Source organism: Neophocaena asiaeorientalis, unplaced genomic scaffold, assembly GCF_003031525.2.
Source record: "Neophocaena asiaeorientalis asiaeorientalis breed wild unplaced genomic scaffold, Neophocaena_asiaeorientalis_V1.1 scaffold547, whole genome shotgun sequence".
Classification (NCBI taxonomy): Eukaryota; Metazoa; Chordata; class Mammalia; order Artiodactyla; family Phocoenidae; genus Neophocaena; species Neophocaena asiaeorientalis.
Genome location: NW_020185330.1, coordinates 4,145,833 through 4,164,131, shown reverse-complemented (window position 1 = coordinate 4,164,131; position 18,299 = coordinate 4,145,833). Strand labels below are relative to the sequence as shown.

General features: G+C 36.1%; 1 protein-coding gene across 5 annotated transcripts in view; it reads right to left on the bottom strand.

The window, feature by feature from the left end:
• Positions 1-18,299, bottom strand: part of KTN1 (kinectin 1) — a 119,352-nt gene that overhangs the window by 44,865 nt on the left and 56,188 nt on the right. For all 5 annotated transcript variants that reach the window (XM_024734783.1, XM_024734785.1, XM_024734786.1 and 2 more), the window contains 12 exons: positions 13,976-14,092; positions 11,345-11,485; positions 8,777-8,883; positions 7,828-7,960; positions 6,331-6,418; positions 4,806-4,972; positions 4,336-4,404; positions 2,890-2,927; positions 2,124-2,214; positions 1,678-1,746; positions 922-959; positions 697-778 (listed from right to left, as the gene is read on the bottom strand). In XM_024734783.1, coding sequence (XP_024590551.1) covers positions 697-778; positions 922-959; positions 1,678-1,746; positions 2,124-2,214; positions 2,890-2,927; positions 4,336-4,404; positions 4,806-4,972; positions 6,331-6,418; positions 7,828-7,960; positions 8,777-8,883; positions 11,345-11,485; positions 13,976-14,092 — 1,140 coding nt within the window. The remainder of the gene's footprint in view (positions 1-696; positions 779-921; positions 960-1,677; positions 1,747-2,123; positions 2,215-2,889; positions 2,928-4,335; positions 4,405-4,805; positions 4,973-6,330; positions 6,419-7,827; positions 7,961-8,776; positions 8,884-11,344; positions 11,486-13,975; positions 14,093-18,299) is intronic.

The following is an 18,299-nucleotide window of genomic DNA, read 5'->3' as shown; positions in this document are numbered from 1 at the left end:
AAGAAAAAAAAAAAAAAAAAAAAAAAAAAAAAAATTTAAAAAAATTATTAAAAAAAAAAAAAAAAAAAAAAAAAAAAATTAAAATTAAAAAAAAAAAAGCAAATCTTACTGCATGCAGAGATGTACCCTGGCAATCAGAATGCTTTACAATAATCCTCAAGCTGTTTGGCCATGACCAGAAACTAGCACTACACCAACAATGGAGGCAAATAAAACCATCTCAAACTACCAAATGAAAACTGTAAAGAAAAGGTTGGGGCAAAACAAGTATCAAAAGTCTACTATAGGGCTTCCCTGGTGGCGCAGTGGTTGAGAGTCCGCCTGCCGATGCAGGGGACACGGGTTCGTGCCCCGGTCCGGGAGGATCCCACGTGCCGCGGAGCGGCTGGGCCCGTGAGCCGTGGCCGCTGAGCCTGCGCGTCCGGAGCCTGTGCTCCTCAACGGGAGAGGCCACAACAGTGAGAGGCCCGCGTACCACAAAAAAAAAAAAAAAAAAAAAGTCTACTATAAAAACAGGTAAGTCAAAATAAAGCAAAAAGTCTATGATAAAATTGTTCATAGAAGTCCCCAAATAAACTATAGAAACACTGTTTCAGAGTGATCACATATAAAAAAGTAGTATTTCTACATTCACTTCAACTGAAAATTACACAAGTTTGTTCAAAGAAAGCTGAGTTGACAAGTTTAATTACACACCTTAAATTCTTCCATTTTGTTTGAAATTTCACATTGTAGCTGCTCTTCAAGCAGTCTTATTTTATCATCCTTAACGTGAATACTATGAGAAAAAAAATACTTCATATATACAGAAAGCTTACATAAATTATGTGCACAACTATCAGCTATAAGCAGCAATGTCTTCTGTAATTACACTGGAACATAAATGTATGAATGGCCCATGTACAGCAATACTTTAATCACCTTTTTTGCATCTTCTCCAGTTCATGTGCAGCAGCAGCCTGTTAGAAATGAGAACTGTATCATTTCTCAGGAAGCACTTAAACCTATTCTTTTACTTATTTTTACGTATTAAAGTTATATTTTCATATATTTAGAGTAAATAGTTAAATCAACAGCATACATTACAGTAATATTTTTCGCTGTCCAGTATTTTGTACTTCTTACTGTTCAACTTTTATCCTAGTTTTAGGTATATCCTTTTCTGATTAAATGGCAGAAGGCTAAAACAAATCAGCACATCGTAAGTGTTATAACTGAGTTCTCTGATAAAGTGATCGATTTCTTGGATCAAACATTAATTTCATCATGAATATAGTAACATTTAGGTGAGTTGTGAGAGTCATGGTCAAACAGAAGAAGGTTTGGGGCTTCCCTGGTGGCGCAGTGGTTCAGAGTCCACCTGCCGATGCAGGGGACACGAGTTCGTGCCCTGGTCCGGGAAGGTCCCACATGCCGCGGAGCGGGTGGGCCCATGAGCCATGGCCGCTGAGCCTGTGCTCCGCAACGGGAGAGGCCACAACAGTGAGAGGCCCGCGTACCAGAAAAAAAAAAAAAAATCAACAGAAGAGGGTTTTAACAACATACCATGCAGCCAAACACAAGTAACCATTATGTTTACTATCTACATAAGTAAAACTAAGGTTTGCAATACCAATGAAAATAAGTGTCAACAAACTGTAATTCTAAGGTAAATGCTTAAAAGCAATAAAGATCTACCTGTTCATTTGCCAGGGCCTGTAATTTTTGCACTTCAGCTTTTAATAAGAAATTCATATTCTGTATATCCTAGAACAAGAAGGAAAAATAGTATTAGAAGTATTTAATATTAAATTTGAAGTTTTGTAATGTATCTCTTCTACCTAAGCAAAGGTCTCAAATTACAATTTCTTAAGTCAGAAAGAAAACTATCAACTTCTGTTATTTAACATATTTCCCAAATTATTATGAATAATAAATATCATGTGAGAAAAGGCCTTTGAACTTCTCTTAGAGGGCTAAAGAGGATTTTGTAGTTTAGAAAAGAGGTAAGACACTTTTCAAATGAATTCAAATGAATTCTATCTAGAGTATTTTCCAGTCTTCACAGACACTCATACTAATTACAAGATCAGGGTAATTCAATGACTATAAAATACTGTAGCCATTTATAAGAATTACTGTACCTTAAGTTCCTCCTCTTTACTTGCTAAATGATCATGTTCATTTGCTAAAGAATCTTCAGTCTGTTTTATCTGCTTATCCTTTTCTGCAATCCTTTAACAGGAAATAGATTTGTACATTCAATAAACATTTAGAAGTCAAGTCACAAATCAAAGGATTAGAAGCCTCAAATATGGTCATCCTTACTTAAGTAGTTTTTCACATAACCGTACCTTCCATTTCTACAGAACATATCAGTTTAGTAGTAACTGTCACAGGCATTACTACAACTCCTTAAAATACATACCCCTATTTTAAAACTTGAGGTCAAAGAAGTTAAGTAATTTAAGCTCACAAGCCTGGCAATCTGAAAAAAAGATTCCAGGTCTTCTGAATTTAAGTGATCCATGTCTATGCAAATTATACAATACACACCAAAAAAAAGAACTTCATTTTGGGCATACCACCATATAGTTAGATACAGAGTAGCTACAACTACTTATTAGACACAAAAACTAACTTCCACTAATCTCAAATCACAATAATCTCTTCCACATAACTGCTAAAGCCCAAAGGGAAAAAAGCTTCCCCAACTCTTTTTATGACAAAGACATAAAAACATAGAATACATAATGCTTAGGGGTAGAAGAGCAAAAGCTGCTCCAAATCTACTTGAGAGTATTTTTTGAACAAGTTAGAACGTAAAGTCAATCATACGTGTAGAATCTAACAGCTATCAGTTAGTGGTGACTAAGCAATTTTAAGAGAAATATAGAAAGGCAGGCTTACACTTTATGTAACTCTTCTGCTAGAGCTGAAGCGGATGTCTAAGAAAGAGAAACAGTGTCAACATAAAAGCCCTTAAGAGAAAGTTTTAAAGTTGTACAATAATCATCACAATAAAGCTTTAAAAATTAAAAGAAATAAATGTGTATAAAGTTAAGGAAGTATCTGGCTCATGATGAATGTTCACTAAATAACAGCTAATATTCTGAAAGTAAATTTGATCAATAACAGCCAGTATTAGGGAATTACACATCATAAGACATTTTTAATAAAGTAAGTTGACAGGTCTGAAAACTATGTAACTGCCAAGCAACACATAAATAGGAAAAACAGTAGCAAAGGCTATCTTTCATTCATGTGCTTCTTTTCCTTAGTAACAATTTCCAATAATGAAATGATACCATTCATGATTAAGATAACAAGTCGTTTGGTAATGCTCGTGTTTATCTTTATTTTTCAAAAGGTACTTATAGCATTCTCTAAATATTAAGTTTCTGATAAATCTTCTATAACTTAAGATCTCAATCCAATTTGAGTTAATAATTTACATACACACATACATCCATATACACACACCCTTTCCTATATTATATAATTCTTTCCCAATTAATTTTTGACTATAGTTTCTACAAAGAAAACAATTAGAAAAGAAAAAAATGGTTGCAACCTCAAAGTTTTGGGATTTTCAACTTGCCTGAACGTTACAAACAACTTTTTAATGTTAAAACCACTTTTTGCACAGAAAATGACTTCTATTCTAAGCTATTACTTTTCCTACAAACAACTTTTAGAAGTTTAAAGTTGAAGAACTGAAACTGAAATTCACAGTATGTATATTATGGAAACAAGCTAAGTACTTGCAAGTTTCTTCTCTTCTTAATGTTGTATTATTTATATTCTAAAGGCTATATATCTGTATCTATTTATCTACCTATTTATCATGTTACATAAGAATGATGCCAAAGATTAACAGGTTTTACAATACCACCTAGAAAACTCTGGAAGGTTTCACACTCAAACTATACTGAATTATAAATTTAAAAATGATTCTTTGGCATATATAACCTGAGAGCTATGGTTAACATACTGCTAACACCTGAGGGTATACAAAGTTTTCCCTTATGGCTAGTCAATATTTAGTGAATACTTCTAAAACATAAACTATGATTCTTGACACCTGTTTTCTGACAGGATGGTAATCAACATTTTTTTCCTCCTAAAGTTAAAAACTCTCTAACCCACCTTCCCATTAGATTTGGATTTCTTCCGTAGTGTTTTCTTACAGCACTATACATAATTATCAGAGTGCTTAGCACTTAGGATCATCCAGTTGATTCACTGACTAGTCACCCAACTACTAATCCAGTACGCAGCACTCAACAGGCACTCAGATTATTTACACAGCTAGGAAGCCATTAGTAATGACAAGCAATAAGAAAGCACCATTACCTGGGCTGCTATCTGGGAATGGAATTGTTGAATTTGAGCTTTTAAAGCCTCATTCTGCTCCAAAATATCCTTTCATAAAGAGCAACCAAAAAGGAGAGGGAAAAGTGTTCTGTTAAATATACCAATGTATATGAACAAAATGAGTTACAGGTACATCTGTTTACCTTTAAAAAGGCACTCTTAGATTCCAAAAGGCGTCATTTTAAACAATGATTAGGCACTCTATTCTGAGAGCTAATTTACAAAGCAGAAATTAAGAATACATCTAATGCAAAAAAGCATAAGGCTGTGGGTAAAGGCATCTTTGAGCACATATTCAGATCATATTGTGACAACTGCTTGAAGATTAAATTAGAATTATTCATCCGCACTCCAGAATTAGGATAAGATAGGCTACCCTCTCTCTTCTACACAAGACACATCCAACCACTGCCCGTCTTTATTTTTTTTAAAGAGGGAAAATTAGATACCTGAACTTGCATTTGTAGAGACTCTTCTTTGTTCACCCTTTTTTGCTCCGATTCCATTAACTGCATTAGCCTTTGCTCCAACTGTTGTTTTGATACCAAGGTATCTGTAAGCTTACTATGCAGACTCTGTACTTCATTTTCTTTGGCCACAAATTTACTCTGTAAATCTAACAAAACATTGCATTTTATAAAGGTCTCTTCCTTGGCCTGGTACTCGTCGTTAGTGTAGGCACTGCCTCCTCTAGAATACTCTCCTTGAATCTCTCCTCTGCTTCCTGCATATGGCTCCCTTGAACAGTCTATGCTTACCTTTTTCACAGCACCTGCCACACTGTACTAACTCACTTCCTCTCCCAGAGAGTGAGCTTTTTGAGATCAGAGATTGCCTTTTCCCTATACCCAGAGCTGTACCCAAGGCTTGGCACAAAATACATAATCAATAAATGTGTTAAATGTGGTACATGGATGTTTAAAACTCATATCATTTCTCGCAAGCATTCTTTATTTCCCCAAAGATGCTTTAGTAAGTTATTTAGTGAAAAAAATCAGAGGAAACCAAAGGTCTAAAGAACCAAAACTCTGTATGATCTAGCCTTGTGTTTGGAACAATATTTTGCTAGCTCTCCACCATTTTCATGGGAGGAAGGGAAGTAGTGGAAACATAGATAAAACACACTAATACAAGCTCCATTATTTCCTAAATGAATTCATCGAATTAAGAATAAGTAGTGAAAGTTAGCATTTAAGTAGGCAGTTTTAAGTCAACTACTTGGGGACTTCCCTGGTGGCGCAGTGGTTAAGAATCCACCTGCCAATGCCGGGGACACGGGTTCGATCCCTGGTCTGGGAAGATCCCACATGCCATGGAGCAACTAAGCCCGTATGCCACAACTACTGAGCCCACGCACCACAGCTACTGAAGCCCGCACGCTGCAACTACTGAAGCCCATGCACTCTAGGGCTCACGCACCACAACTACTGAGCCCGCATGCTGCAACTACGGAAGCCCGCACGCCTAGAGCCCGTGTTCCGCAACAAGAGAAGCCACCACAATGAGAAGCTCGCGCACCGCAATGAAGAGTAGCCCCGCTTGCTGCAACTAGAGAAAGCCCGCGTGCAGCAACGAAGACCCAACGCAGTCAAAAAAAATTAAGTCAACTACTTGGAATGGTAATGCTCTTGCTGTTTTTCTCTTCACAATATAGGAATGAGTCCTTCTTAGAAAAAAAAAAATTAAATGAAGAACTGATCAAGGAACCAGAGGGAATAACTACAGAAAGGGAACATGCACAGGTTCCCATTACCCTATTTATTGACTATAACTTAATGCCTCAGACAAAACTAGAGAGCTTATTTTTTAAATCCTAAGAAATGTTAAAGAAATAAAAGTACTATGAAAGTGTAAAAGCTATTTTTATTGACCTATAACCAAAATGCCAATTTACACTGTCTTCACATATGGAGAGGGGAGGAAATTTTACCCAGAATTACATACTAAATTTAAATGAATACCACTTCCCCTTACCTTGCTGAGCTGCTTCATGCTCTGCTGTTCTCTTCCTGATATAGCTCTGGACTTCTTCCCACCTTCTCTCAGCTTCTTGCAGTTGAACCTGGAGAAAGGATAAGTCAGCACAAATACAGGATTCCAATTTAACGGAAAAAAGCATCCTCTGTCTTTACTGTCATGACATAAAACTGCTTATTCCAGCAACTAATCACTAGTCTCCTACATTTTAATAAGATAGGCAGATGTGCTCAGCCTGATAATATGCACAGATATTATCAGCCACTGCAATTCTACCCTCCAATACACAGGATTTACAGATTGGAGATTATTTCAGAAACTCAGTATTTGTGCTGGTGGATCAATATAGCTACTACTATGGATATACCTGATCCACTTTGCTCTCATCAGCTTTCCACTGATCTTCCTTCAGCTGACAGGCTTTCAAAAGGATAGTATCTTTATTGCTAAATTTCAGTGGGCACCTAAAATTCTTATTTTTAGGTATAGCACAACACTTCAATTATGACTATAATATTTAATGTCATTTATCTACTTATCCATATCCATAGAGCACAAACTTCCATATTTATAAATGCTACCAGCAAACACACCAGCAAGACAAATATTTACTGAAAGAAAGGACAACTATATCACTCTCCCACAGGGACCCATGAAAACTTCAAGAAAACAAAAATTATGCTATTTTCTGCATTCAATTATTCTCAAAGCCCTTTTAACCCCTACTACTCTAGAACTGGTATTAAGCTATATTGATTGTATCAATGACCTAAGTAGGAGTCTGTCAGATACATTTAACTTACAGAAATTGAACTATACGTTCAATAAATCCTCTCCCCAGTAAAAGGAGGAACAGACAATTCTACTTGTCACGCTACTCAATGTACACAGGCTAAAAAGTGCCAGAGAAATGAGTCCACTCCTCTCTCTCAGTCAGCCTGAGCAACCCCATGCGTGTCTTCCTAGTATAAGTATCTCATGACAGCAAGTGCCATTCTGGTGTCTAAAGAAACAATGTGTGATTTTTTCCCACTATGGCTCAAGTGAAAGCAACTGGAGCACTACTTCGTCTCGTGCTAAAGTAAAGGAAAATCATCTATTCCAATGCCGGAATAAAAACAGGCTCTACTAAACTTACTGAGAAATCCAAGTTATGGATAAGCGATGTTGAAGGTGATTTTAACTACCTATCAAAAATTTGATTTTTGCCTTACACATATAGACCCCAACCTCCATATATATAAGACGAAATTCTACTATGTATGCCTGTCAGTCAGCTAATTTCAATTTTCATATCTTCAAAAAGTCTTTAACTGCAAACTCAAGCCTATATTCAATTCTTTCATTAGTGTACACGTTTCTATATAGGCAGAGCACTAAAACTACAAGTCCCATTAAGCCTCAAACTACACTTCTCAAAGCTATATACACTTTAATGTCATTGAATTGAATACCTACATTTTTTATGAAATGATAAAGGTAGGAATATATCACCTTCAACTGAGTAACTGCCTGCTCAGCATTCTTCTTTTGGACTTCCTCTTGCTGCAGCTTTCCTGTTTTCTCAGTCAGCTCATTTACCAACCTAGCATAATCCTGGCGCAGTTTATTTAGTTCAGCAGACTGCCTGAAAACAGTAACTGGATTAGGAACCTTCCATTACTACAAAACACATATAAAGAGTAAACAAAATATATTTTATATGAGTTATGCTGAGTTAGTAATTCCACTTATAGCTAAATGAAAATGAATGCTATAAGTGACTACTAATAATGAAGTTTGGTTGAGTGTAATCTGAATCATTCTGAGGACAATAACACAAATACTCAAATTACTATAAAATAATCAAGAAAAACAGATGACCACACACCATGAGCACGAATCAACAGTGTCACCCTCAAATCAGTGTTCTGAAAATCTATTAAAATCAACCTGTCAGAATATTTATTCTATGTAAGCATGCTACTAGTCTTCTCTTGGACTGTTTGTCAAAGTACAGCCCACAGCCAACTAAATCACTATCACAAGGAATGTGTCTTAACATGCAGATTCCAGGATTCCACATCTCAGAGCCAATAAATCATAATCTTATAAGGGTAAGACTCAAGAATATGATTTTTAGCTAATGTGCCAGATGTTCTTCAGAATAATGAAGTTTGAGAACTACTGTTAAATGGAATAGAAGGTTTAAAACTTGTAAATTCAGCCTCATAAATTTATAAACTGTTCCACTGGTGGCACTAGTGTTCATCATACAGTTTAGCTGAAGAGGTTCTTCAAAAGCAAGAGGATAGTTTTAGAAAACTCATTTTAGAAACAAGTGTAAAAAACAAAAGTCTAACCAATTATTATCAAACACCATTTTGGTGACTGAAGAAAATACTCTATCATTCAATGAAAATACTCTGCCATTCTATTAAAAGTAAAGCATTTGCAAACATACTTGCTTTCTAGCTGGTTGGTAGTGTTGCTGACAGCATCTCTCAGTATGCCATTTTCCTGCTTCAAATGAGCTATCTCTGCCTCCATCTGCTCACGAACTTGCTGGAACTAAAATAATTTTACACACATAAGATTTAGAAAACAATGATTGCCAAAGCTAACTTCGAAGAAAATTTATTATGATGAGAATGTGAAAAGCATCAGTAGAATGAAGTCTGGATATCCTTTTCAAATAAATATAAACAAATTTAAAGGATAAATTCTGATAGTGACGAATACAAAGTAAACATAAGCTGCCACAGCATTCAAGAATGCAAGTAGATGCCAGCTGCTATCATAGGCAAAATAAATACACTGAGATGCTGTTTTAGAACTAAAAGATGTTTTAGAACTCTTTCCTACACAATAGACTCACATAGAATTAATATGTCAATTTTGTGTTAGCAATATTTTAATGAAAGATTTTAGTAATCAAAACTTTAAAAACTGAAAACATGTTCAAAACATTTACATTAAGTTACAAATTGAGCCATAGCCAAATAGATGGCAAATTCACTACACAAAAATCTACTTGCTAAAATATCTGGCTTCTTGTTTTTTATTTCAGAGTTACAGAATCAAAAGACAAAGAACACTGAATCTTATATCCCCACAACCTCAATTTAGTATGTGAAATGATCTTAATAATTTTTAGTAAACCTATTCAATTAAGAAAATCAAGTCTATGTTTCTACTTTTCAGAGAACTTATCATATGTAATCTATATCCTGGCCTCTATAAGCAATCAAGTTGAAAAAAAGAATCACTTCAACACCCTTAACCTTCAATAAAAGATGTTGCTACATGTATCCCACTAATTTTCAAATGAATAGTAAGTTAGAATTAAGAAGAAAAAAGATCACACAAGGCCAGGAAAATCAGTTCTTCAATAACCTGGTTAATGGGAAAGAATATTTCAAATGGCTGGGGCCTGGGAAGATGGAGGATTGAGCCAAATTAGAGCATCAAAGTAGTGGATGCAGTAAGAACCTGAGAGGAGATTCATTCACTTCTTTATCGCTATTAGTAGTGGTATTTCCACAGAAAAAACTGGAACTTCAATAGCAGTAAATTTTTCAGCAAACTACCAATGAGATCAAAGTAATATTTTGCAAATAAAAATCTGGTACTAATTACACATATTAGAAAGGAAATGAGAGACCTATTAAGGTGCTATAATTATGCTAGTATGAAATAATAAACTAGGGTCATATCTAAAATCTGAATGCAAGAATAACTAGAAATAAAGTATCTTTAAGATTTCAGAACAAATTGTAGATTGGGCAAGGGAGAGAGAAGTCAAAGATTCAAGCATAAGGATAATAATGCCTCAAAACATTAGAAAATAAAAACAACCTGACCAGAAACAAGAGTTTGATTTTAGACATACGTTAATTTTGAGGTGACGACAAACACTTTCAAATTGAAGCATCAGCCAGCAATGTAAACAATTTCAAAAATAAATCACTGGTCCACGAAGTCCAATTAGAGGGAGTGTTAGAAGCCCACTTGACAAGCAGACTGAAACCATGTTCTTCAAAACAACAACAAAAATCACTAGTCCAGACCTAACCGAAATCATGGAAATGGATAACACTGTAAAAATAGGCAGTACGCACTGAACCTTCTAAAATGTTGAAAGAAAACAGGTGAAAATAAGGACCAGAGAGAGAAGGTCACTTAGGCCAAAACCATTATCACTTTTCCTCTCTTCTCCACTCCATCATCAAGTCCTATCTACTATCTCTTTTTTATCAAACTCATCCCCTCATTATCAATGTCTGACTTAAGGTCCTTATTCTCTGACTTGGATTCCTGCAAAAGCCTTTCAACTATCCCTGTTCCACTCTCCACACTGCTGCCACTCTCCATACTATGCCAGAGTAATAATTTAAAATACTAATATAATCACACTGTTGGGTTGCTTAAACTCCTTCACTTGGCTCCCCAGTCTTCAGGGATATAAGGCCCTTTAAGACAAGACCTCCATCTATTTCTCTAGGTCTCTTCATTCCAGTCCTGATTCCCAAATACCACAACTCTTTACTGTATTTCTCACAAACCGTTATCACTAGACGACCTATGCTGAAAACACCTGGAGTGCACTCATTAAAAAGCATGATCCTGGGCCCCAAAAGAGACCTACCAAACCATCATCTCATGGGATGGGAAGGAATTACACCAAGTAATAAGTCTCATACCCAGCACCCATTCGTTCACTTGCTTTCCTGACAATGCCTAATTGTTTCAAAAGATTCAACACGGTCTGCTTCTCATTTCTAAAGTCTTCCCTATCAATCCTTCTCTTCCCCACCTCTCATCTGCACTGTCCCAAAGCACCTGATGCTTACCTCTACTATAACGGCATATTTACTTGTCAACTTCCAGCCTCCCCAAAAAGTTGCTTACTTAAGGACAGGGAGACAGTTTAATTAGCCATTTGTACCAAAGCCCAACCCAGGGCACTTAAAAGTTTGCTAATTAAATGAATACAAATATTTAATTTTGTATTCAAAGAATGAAAATATACCTTCATCTGCATCTGTTGAGTCTCTTGGTAACTGACATGCATTTTGTTTTGAAACACATTATGTTCCTTTTCTAATGTCCCAATCCGATCTTTCATCCTTGCTATAACCACATTGCTTCTTTCTTTCTCTGCCATCATTTCCTAGAAGAGTAAATCAGAAAAAAAATATGAAAAACTTGTTATTTAAAAAAATAAGAACAAGACTTTACTAAGAAGAAAACAACATCAGTAAAACAATCATGAATTCTTTTTTCTTTAATAAATTTATTTATTTATTTTTGGCTGTGTTAAGTCTTCGTTGCTGCGCGCGGGCTTCCTCTAGTTGCAGCAAGTGGGGGCTGCTCTTCGTTGCAGTGCGTGGGCTTCTCACTGCAGTGGCTTCTCTTGTTGAGGAACACAGGCTCTAGGCACGCAGGCTTCAGTAGTTGTGGCACACAGGCTCAGTAGTTGTGGCTCGTGGGCTCTAAAGTGCAGGCTCAGTAGTCGTGGTGCATAGACTTAGTTCCTCCGCAGCATGTGGGATCTTCCCAGACCAGGGCTTGAACCCTTGTCCCCTGCATTGGCAGGTGGATTCTTAACCACTGTGCCACCAGGGAAGCCCAATCTTGAATTGTGAAATAAGTACTTGCTTAAAAAGCAAGGTCAAAGGTTTTTAAAAAAAAAAATTTGTCTTCTGCATCTTACCGCTCTTTACACCAATTTCCTTCATAAACACTTAGCTGCTCTGTTTACTCATATTTCAAATGCACTTTCTGGTTTAAGAGTTAAAGACCTGAACATGGAATAAAATCCTACATTCTAACTTGATTATAAGAAAGAACATGTTTTTTTTTTTTGCGGTACTCGGGCCTCTCACTGTTGTGGTCTCTCCCGTTGCGGAGCACAGACTCCGGACGCGCAGGCCCAGCGGCCATGGCTCACGGGCCCAGCCTCTCCGCGGCATGTGGGATCCTCCTGGACCGGGCGGGGCACGAACCCGCATCCCCTGCATCGGCAGGCGGACTCTCAACCACTGCGCCACCAGGGAAGCCCCCAAGAAAGAACATTTTTAAAGCAAAACAAGGTAATTCTTCATTATTTCCAGGTACCAGCTCTTTTAGGGTACAGAATAGGCCCCCAGAAAAAAAAAGAGCCGAGAAATAAAGTCTCCATCCTAAGGTAAGAGATAAGGATAAGATATGTTTATAGTAGAATAGGGAAAGTAAAACTCAGAAAGTTTTATTATCTTCCCAAGTCAAACATTAAAAGGGTAATTTCATTTTGAGTTGCAAGTATTGTGAACTCCTAGGATACGTATTAACTATTAAAGTGCAAGAAAGCCAAGCAACTTTAAAGTTATCTGCAGGTATGATCAGTCCATTTTCCCTGCTCTCAGAAACTGTTTGACAAACTTTAAGATTTTCATTTAACTAACGGTTTGCCCGTAAGAGTTCATTTACATTTGCAAATTGTTTTACTGATGTACATAATACATTTAGGAAAAAAGTATACACATCTTAAATATACAGCTCAATGAGTTACACAAAATAGTTTCTTTTTTTAATTTTTAAAATAATCAGAAAACTATAGCTACAGAAAACTACAGTAAAGTTTCTAATCTTAAGGAAACACTTATTTTAGCAACAACTTTGATTAATCTTAATCAAATGCAGCCAAAAATAAAATAAATTTATTTTTAAAAAATCTAACCAAGTTTTCCACTGACTTTTTTTTATTTACCTCAAATTCACAGAAAAGCTTTTATATTCAAATGAGGCCATTCTCATAACGTCATCAAGTAGCTACATGAACGACAGTGAAATAAACCTCATATAGTCTACTGTATTTAACACCTAAAAGGAGAAACAAGCACTTCGGGAAAAACGAGACCACATTTACTAGAGAATTTCAATTATGTTCTCAGTCTACATGATTTTTTTAAATATAACTGACATAGAATATTATATTAGTTTCAAGTATACAATATAATGATTCAATACTCGCATTTATTGCTAAATCATCACCACACACAGTTACAAACTTTTTTTCTCGTTATGAGAACTTTTAAGATTTACTCTCGTAGCAACTTTCAAATATACAACACAGTATTAATAACTATATTCACCATGGTGTACATTACATCCCCTGGACCTATTTATTTTACAACTGGAAATTTGTACTTTTACACTCGTTTAAAGGCCTTTTTTTAAACCTCTCAAAGTAAATGGGATTTAAAGAACTTCACTGATTAAAAATTATATCACAAAAACCTTCATGAATAAACCACCCATGTAAGAGTTTCACACTTGTCCCATAAATTGGATTTAAACAAGATTACACTGAGTTCTGTGCTTCTATAGAATAATTCTAGGTCAGAACCAACTGAAACATACTCTCAATGTCCACAGGCTTCCATTATTCAGAAATTAGTATACCTATAAGTACTGCTATTTTAAATTCACAATTCAACTGTAGGCTATAATAACATGAAAGAGTGAGACCCCATCACCACCACCTAAATTCTAAAAGAAAATTACTTTCACGTGGTATAAATCTACTGCACAAATAAATCAGGAATTATGGACAATTTCTAAAATCCTTCATTGTATCTGATTTAGAAAGTATAACCCTTAAATACAAGAATGTCTTCACCTGGGTTAACTGCTTACACCGATCCTTCATAGCAGCAGCATCTTCCTTCAGAGCAGTAAGTAACTTGTCTTTTTCTTGAAGCTGATGTACAAGTGCAGTCAACTCTCCTTTATTTGACTACAATTGAGAAATCAATACAAAATTAGTTAATAGTAAACATCGGCTAATGAAAATTATGAAGATGAACTATCTGATATCAAGTGTTCTTAGGCCAATGCAGAGTTCACTATTACATATAAAGTAGAATAACTGCCAAACACTGGTCAGTGAAATATCATTCAGAAAAATCACTGTATCATTACATATTCTGATGCATAACATAGGACACATATCAATAAAGAAACAGATTTTTACAAAGAATTATGACTTCCATTTTTAAACACAAAATCAAGATAGTAATCTCTCCCTTCTCCTCCTAAAAGTTCAAAAGAGGGGTATGAAATGAAATGCAAACTGAACCAAAATAAAACAAACATCTGTAACGTCAAAGCATAATATCAGGAAAGACTTCCGAAAGCAGTGGAGATCAAACAGATGCTCAACAACCTGTCAAAACATACCCAAGACTACAAAGGTGCCATGGGTACATAGTTCTCTGAAGTTAAGAGGAATATATTGAAAGGTAAAACCAACAATCCCCCATTTGACATCAGGAACAAGCACAAATATAGAAGGTAGGAATTTTCTTGGTAGGAGGTCTTAGCAAGCAGAAGTAGGAAAGAAGAAATCATACAGGTAAACTTTATTCAAAGAGAGCAGCTAATCAGTGAGGAAGAGTTAAGAGAGATCCTCTACAGTGAGATCCTCTGTAGTGAACTCTTATATGAGAAAAAGGAAAGGCTAAAAGAACTCATTTTCACACATAACCGAAGGAGAACAGCTCCCCTTAGCCATTCATTATCAATCCCTAGCCACAGAGATGATCCAAGAGAAACACCCCTCACTGGAAGAGGAGTATTAATGAAAAAGAAATAAAACAAGGTCTATGTAAGATATGAGAAAAAAGGAAGGAAAGCAGTAAGAAAAACCAAATGCCAAGTGGAGAAAAATCACCATAAAAAGATTGTCAAGAACGGACAAAAACTGTGATTAAAAAAAACATATCACTATGACTTTCGAAAGTCTAACATAGCAACGATTTCTAGAAAAACAAGAGCAAAGAACAGAGCTCACAAGAAATAATTCAGAGGAAAGATAAGACCACAGAAAGAGATGAAATATAAGCTGGCAAAGCCCAAAGTAGAAGTAAAAGTAACACCATCACAGAAATACAATCCAATTAGAAGTAGCAAACAGAAAAAGACATGTTGCTGAAAACACAGGAGAAGACATAGAGTTCAGGGTGGAGAGAAGTAAATAAAAATAAGAGGAAATAAACCAAAGCTTTATTTTTTTTTAGGACAAAAATATGAAAGATAAAGACAACAGGCAAGGAAGATCCAACTTATGCTTAATTGATACCCATTATTTCAATTTTTTTAAGGGACACTGAATCTCATGACTGAAAAGACATGCTTTGCCCAAGGGAATACTGATAGAAGAGTCAATGCAAAGCCACATTATAGCAAAATTCCCATGACTTCAAAGAAGTTGAATCCCTTGATGTTGTACAGTAGGGTGGACACTGGAAAGTCCAATAAATAATAAAAACTTGGTTGATTACCCAAAGGATGTTTTCATTGTGAGAGTGTATTTTGACAAAAATACATGAAAAGAATGCAAATTCAGGGGACTTCCCTGGTGGCCCAGTGGTTAAGACTCCAGGTTCCCAATGCAGGGGGTATGGGTTTGATCCCTGGTTGGGGAACTAAGATCCCACATGCCACGTGGCAGAGCCTTTAAAAAAAAAAAAAAAAAAAAAAAGAATGCAAAACTCAGGCTGGTCTCAAGACTTCTATCCAGCGATAGGAATGTAGAGAATGGTAAAGCAAGCATGACAAACTCTCAAGGAAAGAAAGTGCAACCCAGAAAAATTATACCCCACCAAATTATCATTCAAGTACAAAGACAATAAAGCAGCATTTTAACTTGCCAGAATTTGGGAAAAACAGGTTCCATAAGCCCTTCTTGAAACAATTCCAGAAAAAAAAAACAATTTCAGCCAACCAAGAGATGAATATAGAAGCTTATGGCAAAAGAACTGGTATCAAGCTTTGAACCCAGCATTAAGCTACAGAATTAAGACCGAAACAAACATAAAAATTATAGTCACAAAACAAACATTAAATATTTTAAGTATCTGATAAACAAATGCTATAATTAACAAAAGTAGAGAGGGAAGGAAGAGAGAAGGTAGGAAAAAGTTTAAATAGACTTCCTCCTGTTATACAACATGGGGCCAAAATAGTTACTAACTTAGAGTTGGGAAAAAAACACATAATTGAGGCAAGTATATTTAAAGGCCAACAAGAAGAAATCAATAATCAACCAAAACTATCAAATTTTTTTTTGCCTTTTCTATTTTTTTTAATTGGGGTATAGTTGATTTACACTGTTATATTAGTTTCTGCTGTACAGTGAAGTGGATCAACTATATGTATACATATATCCCCTCCCTCTTGGACCTCCCTCCCAGCCCCCACCATGACACACATCTAGGTCACCACAGAGCACTGAGCTGATCTCCCTATGCTATACAGCAGGTTCCCACTAGCTATTTTACACATGGTAGAGTACCTATGTCAATCCTGATCTCCCAATTCATCCCACCCACACCTTCCCCCACTGTGTCCACACGTCCATTTTCTACATGTGCATCTCTATTCCTGCCCAGCAAACTGGTTCATCAGTACCATTTTTCTAGATTCCACATATATATGTGTTAATATACAATTCAAATACATTTTAAATGTTTTCTTACTAGTAATCACACTGAGTTAACATTTTTGAGCAATTATTTTATGCTAGGAACTCTAAGATAATACCTTATTATCATTCCCATTTTTGAGATGGGTAAACTGAGACACTGAGGTTAAGTAACTTACCTAAAGCCACAAAGCTCAAAGTGGCAGAGTCCAGATTTGAATCCAGGAAATCTGACCCTAGAGCCCAGGATCTTAACCTACACTCTAAATATACAACAGAAGTGTCTTATAGCTTAAACACAAAGGCATGTGTACATACACATAGAACATAACATCTCCTCTCCAACTCTGCAACAGCCCTCTAGCTTTTACTCTGTTTTCCCCTTCCCATCTAAGCTTATTCAAAGTGGATACTGTCACCTTTCCTATTCATTCATCACTTATTTATAGTCTAGTACTCCAATGAAACTGCTTTCACTAAGGATATCAAATCCATTTTTTCAATCCTTATTCTCCTTGATTGCTCTAAAGCATGTCACTGCTGATTTTTCCCACCACCTCTGAACTCTCTACCCTCCCTAAGCATCTGTGATCCCACTGTCTCCTGCTGTTTCTCCTCTCACTATACTCTCTGGTGGCTTTCCCTGACCTTTAAATGTTGGTGCTTCTCAAGGTTCATTCCTGAACTTTCTTACCCCTCTCCACATCCTCTCTGGACTAACATACATCCACTATATGTACTGGTGATAGTTGATTACTTTCCGAAATTACCCACTTTGCAATATATTTTCAACACCAGAGAATAATATATTCAATTGTGAAATAATTGTATCCATTTAAATGCTCCAAAGGATGCCTAAAACAACTTCCTAAATATTTTCATAATCCTCTACTCTCTCTTCCTTTGCAAAGTGCTCATGAATACCATTGTCACCACAATCTATCCAGTTACTCCAGAGCAAAAACAAGCATTCATTCTAGACTCTTCTTTAGCCACGATATCTAATCGGTCAGCAAGTCCTCTAACTCCTCTATCTCTATCCTACATCTATGCTTATATTCCTGCATTTATCTTCCCCCTTTCTCTGAAGTGGTCTTTATTAGGTGTGGGGATTCATCTACATCCTGGACCTTGAAATCTATTAAAAGGTCTGAGCAAGAATCAATTTCCGTGACAGGAAAAGGGAGAAATTAAACTTACCAAGTCTTTCCCTGATAAGAGTGGATCTACAAGGGCACTGAGTCCCTGAAGATAAGAATAGAACCACACCATAAGAAACACAGAACAAGATTTTAATTGAAAGCCAAAGGTTCCAAGGAAAAGGGAAAAATGTTAGGTTTCAAAATATTTACTCTATTTCAAAACGTTATCTTTAACAGTTCCCAACTTCCTCCTTGGCCTGCCTAATATAGCTATCAAGGGGAGTCTGATTTACCACCCAACCTCTAGAGTTCAAAGCTGTCTCAAGCAATAAAATGACCACTCTTGCACCCATAAACCACCACCACCATCCTTAGTC